This window comes from Pollicipes pollicipes, unplaced genomic scaffold, assembly GCF_011947565.3.
Source record: "Pollicipes pollicipes isolate AB1234 unplaced genomic scaffold, Ppol_2.1 Scaffold_6686;HRSCAF=7923_pilon_pilon_pilon, whole genome shotgun sequence".
Taxonomy (NCBI): domain Eukaryota; kingdom Metazoa; phylum Arthropoda; class Thecostraca; order Pollicipedomorpha; family Pollicipedidae; genus Pollicipes; species Pollicipes pollicipes.
The window spans coordinates 41,258,190-41,265,216 of NW_023596921.1; the positions used below are offsets into that span (position 1 = coordinate 41,258,190).

The 7,027-nt window shown below is 56.4% G+C and overlaps 1 protein-coding gene across 1 annotated transcript; it reads right to left on the reverse strand.

The window, feature by feature from the left end:
• Positions 1 to 4,531: 4,531 nt before the first annotated feature.
• Positions 4,532 to 7,016, reverse strand: LOC119108345 (protein O-mannosyl-transferase TMTC2-like). Its single transcript, XM_037231920.1, has 4 exons — positions 6,918 to 7,016; positions 5,856 to 5,941; positions 5,290 to 5,557; positions 4,532 to 4,538 (listed from the first exon to the last, which is right to left on the reverse strand). The coding sequence occupies exons 1-4, from the start codon at positions 6,992 to 6,994 to the stop codon at positions 4,532 to 4,534; spliced, it is 438 nt and encodes a 145-aa protein (XP_037087815.1). The 5' UTR covers positions 6,995 to 7,016.
• Between the last annotated feature and the right edge of the window lie 11 nt (positions 7,017 to 7,027).

Here is a 7,027-nt window from a genome sequence, read left to right on the forward strand (position 1 = left end):
AATGACTTCAAAACAAAGGATTTGTCCGGCTCCCTGCGTAAGCTGCACTATTCCAAAATATATTACTTCAGATAGGTAATGCTGTGCCATTGCTCTGGAGGCATTCGCGCTTGGACAATGGCGCCCACTCAGTAACATCTCGAAGTGCGAATCACAGCGATTTTCAGCGACTTGGCTCTAAACTTTACCGTGCGACCAACGTGTCGGACGGTACTGCTGATCGGACGCGCTCTTGCATCGGCTGGAGGATACCACTCCTATAAACTTTTTACAATATTTGGTTGTTGTTAAAAGGCAGGTTTATCGAACTTTTGCTGAACTCAGAGAAAGTTGAAATAGGATATCGCAAGCCGTTTTGAAAAGCGGTGGTATCTGTACGCTTGAAAACATACCCAGCTTAAGACTGAATGAACAGTAGCTAACAGAATACACAAGACAGATTTACCCCTAGTTCAAGGATGAAGATTGTTGTATTGTAGGCGGCAATAGAGGAACAGAAAACAACGTATTGCTGTTAAGGGAATATCCTAATGGACAGATGACGATCTTATAAGAGTTTTAGACGTGTCATTCCCGTCAAATTAGGGTTAATTACATTTTCCCGGTTCCAGTCATTAAAAACGATGCAATCCCAGCACCAGCAGCCCACAGATGAATGACAACAGCGGTCATCAGTCATCTGTGTTCAGAACAGCAAGTCATTCCTCTAGTACTTATCAGGTGCCTGACAACGTATCATCAGTTTATCAAACGGACCAAAAAACTGGCTGTAGCAATCAATCATACACACGGCCAAAGTGAGACACGGCTTGTCAGCAGGTCTGGACGGATCCGCGGACTTATCTCACCACCCGGGCTGAGTCTGGTGGTCCGTTACCGGGTAAATGAGCTTCCATTGGTTCAGGGCTTTCCAATGTCTCATGAAATTTAGAGGGCTGAGTCTACCGCTAGTACAGGCTGCTGGCTGGAACCTTCGGAAATGCAGGGTGCGGAAGCTGTAACGGGATATGTAGGGAAATGATGGGGAATATGACTAGATTCCAGCCCTCTAGCTGGGACGCGTTGGCGATGACAGGGAAGAATCTTGGGAATGGAAGGAGCAAATAATCACCGACTCGTAAAAAAATGAAACCAAGTAGCCCAAGAATCAGCCTACTCTTTCATCATTATCGCTATCAGCAGACGTCCCTGGGCTACACGAGGTTTCACCGGACATCGCGCAGTTATCAACCCTACAGAAGACGTTTTGAAAGAATTGACGAACAAAAATGGGGAATGGCAGCTTGTCGTCCTCATGGAACAGGATCGACATACCATCTCTCCCTCTCAGACGGCATCACCCCAGGTTCCCTCTCTGTAGGAGCAGATCAGCTACCAATATCGAACAGGTGTTTCATCCTTCACCAAACGCGACTGCCGGCGGGCGGATGTGAAAGGTCCTTGCCAGTAGAGACGCTAGCCTTCCCAACTAGACTCAGTACACCCACCCACACCAGTCCTAGTCACAACAGCTGCCCCTTCCAGACAGGGCCCAGTGTCTGCCCCTCTCAGCCAGGGTCTCAGTCTTTCCTTATCTCAGCTATCTTTACAGCAGCTGCTCCTCCCAGTCGGGGTTAAAGCACCTGCCTTTCCCAACCAGGGTCACAGCACCATCCCCTCCCAACCAGGGTCACAGCACCATCCCCTCCCAACCAGGGTCACAGCACCATCCCCTCCCAGCCGGAGTCACAACACCATCCCCTCCTAGCCAGGGTCACAGCAGCCTGGGTCACACCATCATCCCCTCCCAGCCAGGGTCACAGCACCCATCCCCTCCCAGCCGGGGTCACAGCAAAATCCCCTCCCAGCCAGGGTCACAGCATAATCCCCTCCTAACCAGGATCACAGGCATCATCCCCTCCCAGCCAAGGTCACAGCAGCCTGGGTCACACCATCATCCACCCCCCACCAGGGTCACAGCACCATTCCCTCCCAGCCGGGGCCACAGCACCATCCCCCCTCCCAGCCAGGGTCACAGCAGCCTGGGTCACACCATCATCCCCTACCAGCCAGGGTCACAGCACCATCCCCTCCCAGCCAGGGTCACGGCATCATCCCCTCCCACCAGGGTCACAGCATCATCCCCCACCAGGGTCACAGCACCATCCCCTCCCAGCCAGGGTCACAGCACCATCCCCTCCCAGCCAGGTCACAGCACCATCCCCTCCCAGCCAGGGTCCAGCATCATCCACCCCCACCAGGGTCACAGCACCATCCCCTCCCAGCCAGGTCACAGCATCCAGGGTCACACACCATCCTCCCAGCCAGGGTACAGCACCATCCCCTACCAGCCAGGGTCACAGCACCATCCCCTCCCAGCCAGGGTCACGGCGCCTGCGCCTGCCGGCCGTCCTTCCCACACCGTTTCGGCTGCGGACCGCCATATGCAAATAGCGCAGTCAGCGCGGCAGGCCGCGGGCTGCGTCCAGCCTAATCAGAGTCGGGATTACAGTAATCACCGGCCGCCGCTCCCACGGACCCGTCCGTAAGTGCTTTTTATTCTTCGATTTTCTGTCACGCAGAGGGCGGCCGGAACTGTGTCGCGCGCCGGCCAATCCGGTGTCACCGTCGCGGCGGGGCCGGCTGACCCCGGCGCCGCCGTCCGCCGCCGCCCCAGGGCGGATGGGTACCTGTCTCCTCCGCGCCGGCCGGCCACCTCTGGCCCCGGGCGACTGGCTGTTGAGGCGCGCCGCCTGGCGGCTCAGGGATCTGTTTGGACAGGAGGCATGGCCACGGCGAGTGCGGGTGGTGAGGGATCGATGGGGTCGTGTACGGTCCTTTGTGACCTGGCTCTGGTGCGGGGGGTGAGGAATCGATGGGGTCATGTACGGTCTTTGTGACCTGGCTCTGTTGCGGAGTGTTTCGGCTGTGCTGTTGGGTGCTTGAGTCTGCATGCATCGTTGCAAAAAGATTCTCTTTCCCTCCTGTCCGAAACCGATAGAACATGAAATTTTGGCAAAGCAATGAAGGTGAAGAGTGAGAACAGTCATGCTGTTTTGAGTATCGATACGACCACTAACATCACAGCAGAAGCCAACCTCTGTGGCAGGTCACAATACCCCAGTTTGCGCTCGGTGTCGCACGAGTTGATAAACGTCAGGGTTCACCGGTGGTGTTATGTCGGTGTTCCCCGCGCAGTCTCGGCATATGTCGGGTTACCATCACATGACGCATTGCAGTTACCGTCCCTCGCTGGCCATCAGCGCTGGGATGCCCCATCGATCACTCCGAACCATATTGTCACTTACCGTAATGCTGGTAAACCACCGGGTCGTTGGGCGCCAGCTCCATTGCCTTGACGAACCAGGCCTCTGCCTCAGCAGGTCGACCCTGAGAGCCGTGCGGAGGGTCACAGAACGGTCACGGAACAGAGCGGGGTCGGAGGGTCCTAGCCTGGCTAGCGGCAGCCTGTTTCCAGCCACAGGCCGTGCCCAAAGTACCTGTCTCCAGATTAAAACCCTGATCAGCATCATCCGGTTTCACAGCCACGCAGCCATTCGGAAACCAATCTATTAACATCCACAGACCCTACCTAGCATCAATCTGTTTTTAGCCACAAAACGCAGCCAGTATCAGGCTGTTCCCAGCCATAGAAACCATCCACTGTCCATCTGTTCCCCGAAAAATATCTGGTCCCAGTTCGGCGGCCGCTTTTTGATGATTCAAGACCGGATGATCCTTGGGTGGCAAACCACATACAAGACGTGCACTCGTTGATCGGGAAAAGTGGCCGTGTCTGCGCTTCATTGAGGCATCAATCTGCGGAACGCCGCTTCCCTGGACACTGCTAGCACAGCTGCGGGACAATCCAGTTTGTCTGGTTATGGCGCTAATGCATATTTCGTCTCCTGTGACAGGCTAGGGTGTTATGCAGTGATTTTTTGAGCGTTTAGTGACAAGCCGTCAACGTGGAACATGGTCGAGATGGCAGATGAGATGACATGAGCTGACGAGAACATGGCGCGCTGAGCAGCTGAACACAGTTCTCAAAGGCGTTTTTTGAGTTTTACAATCTAAGCACGCCGCGTCCGCCGCGGTGCTGTTTGCGGATGCAACCGAGACCTATCAAAATGAGAGGTAAAAACGCCGTGCACAATTGAAGTGCCTTGACTCGAGGACGTGCCAAGTATAAATGTCACAAGCCTGTTGCGGAGCTGAAGCACTATCCTTGTTCCGCGGATGCTTACAAGCTCCCTAAGACGCGAACACCTGGTGGACCCTGCCATGGCGACAGAGAGCTTTATCAGTTTTCTGTCCATCCCTGGCACAACTAACAGGTGTTACCTCACGCGAGAGCTCGGCCAGATAAGCCGCGTGGCAGCAGGCGACCCACCCGATCCGCCCATCTGCGCCGCCTACCATTTTGGCCAGCAGCTTGCCGTAGGTGAGGTGCGCCGGCACGTGATCGGGCTTGGCACGCAGCGCCTCCTTGTACCAGTGTTCGGCCTCGGACAGCCTGTCCACCTTGAAGAACGCCTCGCCCAGCATGTTGTCAGACTCTGGCGACGCACGGAGCCAGGATCAGGCAGAGCGAACGGGGGGCGAGGGCAGCCACCCGCGGCCAGATGCGCGCCGAGTAGGGTGGCGGACTGTCCGAGCACGGAGTGCAGCAGGTGCAGTACTCGTGTTGTGGCGTTTTTCTCACGTGCTTGCACGCGCCACGTTGTTGTTCACAACGCGAGCACTTAAATCACGACAAGCATCCTAACATTGCATTATCCAAACTGCGAACGCTACTCAAAACCTGTCGGCAGTAAGCACATATGGTGAGAGAGAGAGAGAGAGAGAGAGAGAGAGAGAGGAGAGAGGAGGAGAGAGAGAGAGAGGAGAGAGAGGAGCGGGGGGAGAGAGAGAGAGAGGAGAGAGAGGAGGAGAGAGAGAGGGAGGGAGAGAGAGAGAGGAGAGGGAGAGAGAGAGAGAGAGAGAGAGAGGAGAGAGAGAGAGAGAGAAGAGAGAGAGAGAGAGGAGAGAGAGAGAGGAGGAGAGAGAGAGAGAGGAGAGAGAGAGAGAGAGGAGAGGGGAGGGAGAGGGGGAGAGAGAGGGAGGAGAGAGGAAGGAGAGGGAGGAGGAGGGAGGAGAGAGAGAGAGAGAGAGAGGGAGGGAGAGAGGGGAGAGAGAGAGAGGAGAGACAGAGACAGAGAAAGAGAGAGAAAGAAAGGAGAGAAGAGAGAGAGAGAGGAGAGAGGAGAGAGGGGGGGGGGGGGAGAGGCCGAGCAGCGGGGTGCCGCCGTCTCAACACCGTCTACTGACTGAGGGAGACCCGCCACACTAACCTGCGGCTGGTAGTGCGCCGGCATCCGCTCGATGGCCTCCTGGTACACGGCAATCGCCTGCCGAAAGCTGCCCTCGTCGGCGTGAAGACGGCCCAGGTTGAAGAGAGCCGATATTTTGGTGGCCTCGTGCGTCCGTGGGTCCTTGAGGCCGGCACCGTCCAGCGTGGAGCAGTGCCGGTAGACGGCGGCAGCTGCCTCGCGCTGTCCCGACAGGCCCAGCACCAGCCCCTTGTTCAGGTGCGCCACTGGGAACGGCCGGCCGCGCGTGAGCAGCAGCGAGCTCGGAGCCAGGCCGCGCGCGTGCGGAGGCGTCGGTGCTGACGCGGGAGAGGGTGCGGTGTGTGTGTCGGACATGAGCGCTGCACAGTGGCACCACTTCTGAATCATCAGGCGGGCTTCTCCCCCGGAAGCTAATGCTCGTCGTTAGGATCACTCTTGCAAGATGGATCATCTGCACAGACGTGTAACAGTGATGGTTCATATTTACATGTGTATTAATCGGACACGGTTGAGTCTATAAATCATGTGGATAATCACACTTACTGGCCATCCTCGGACGATATTGAATTGCCTTGTCATAAGACTGAAGAGCTTCATCGTACCGTTTCTGTTCTTGATATAAAATCCCCCTGAAAAAGACATTATCGCCTTCTTAATACCGTCTGATCCTTTGCAGGGGATTAATCGCCGGTTTGTAATTTCGGTCTGTACACGGCCGATCCCTAACCCACAGCGTCGCGCTGCTAATTAGTCGCAGGTACATGTCATAACATTTTATGAGGGACCGTTTGGTGATCATTGTCTCCGCCATGGGTCTGCACATGCAGACAGAACAGCAAAATGTCTCTGTGGGTGGACTTCATCTCCATATCGGCGGATAATCGCGGTCATTAGTGCTTGGGAACATGGCAACCCTGCCCGGGCATCACGGAGCGTGCAGCAGCGGCACATTTTCGCCGCAACTGTCCGCTGTCGTGCACGTCCGCCGCCTCCGCCCCGTCGCCGAGCGACAGCCGGCGGACGGTGCGGTCGCTGCATGCTGTCGCTGGAGGAAACCGGGCGCTGTCGGCACGTCCCAGGTGACAGCAGCCCCACGGATGTCACTGACTAGCCGACTAATCAGCCGGACAACCTGGTGCAGTTTTCGGTCGCCCCCGAAGATGTCGTGTCGCGGCGCAGGCCGGTACACAATCAGCCAGAGGGCCTGTCACGTGCTGCGGCCGACTTTCTCCGGACACGAGGCGCCTGTCAGGCGCCGTTGCCGGCCTTCAACTGCCTGAACGAGAGCAAGTCGTGTAGGACAGCCGAAAATGACCGCACTGTTGTCCGTAACACACAGTCACTCGGCTGCTGCTGCTGCACAGTGTAACTGATCGGATTTGGGTAAAGTCCCTAGTCGGAGCGATGGTTGAACACGCATGCTTCGCCGACTTCGCGTGTAGCCTGTACGGTTTCGGGAGGACTGCCAGACTGACGGTGGTAAGACTGTGCCTAGGTCCAGATTCGTCATATCGGCGGATACCACGGCGAGCAGTGGTGCGGGTGCCCTAATGACGCTGTGGCTTGGTCAACACTGTACAGGATACAGTCTACGTCAACACTTACAGATTGTAATGAACGTCAGCCATGTTGGAGCGGTAGGAGAGAGCCCGCTTGTAAGCCCGCTCCGCCTCCTCCTTCATGCCGTTGGAGCTAAGGATGTTGGCCAAGTTGCC

Coding starts and splice junctions, on each gene's coding strand:
- LOC119108345 (XM_037231920.1), bottom strand. CDS start 6,994: ATGAAGGAGGAGGCGGAGCGGGCTTACAAGCGGGCTCTCTCCTACCGC. Junction 5,942..6,917: donor GCTGACGTTCATTACAATCT/GTAAGTGTTGAC, acceptor TGTCTTTTTCAG/GGGGATTTTATATCAAGAAC. Junction 5,558..5,855: donor ATATCGTCCGAGGATGGCCA/GTAAGTGTGATT, acceptor GGCCGTTCCCAG/TGGCGCACCTGAACAAGGGG.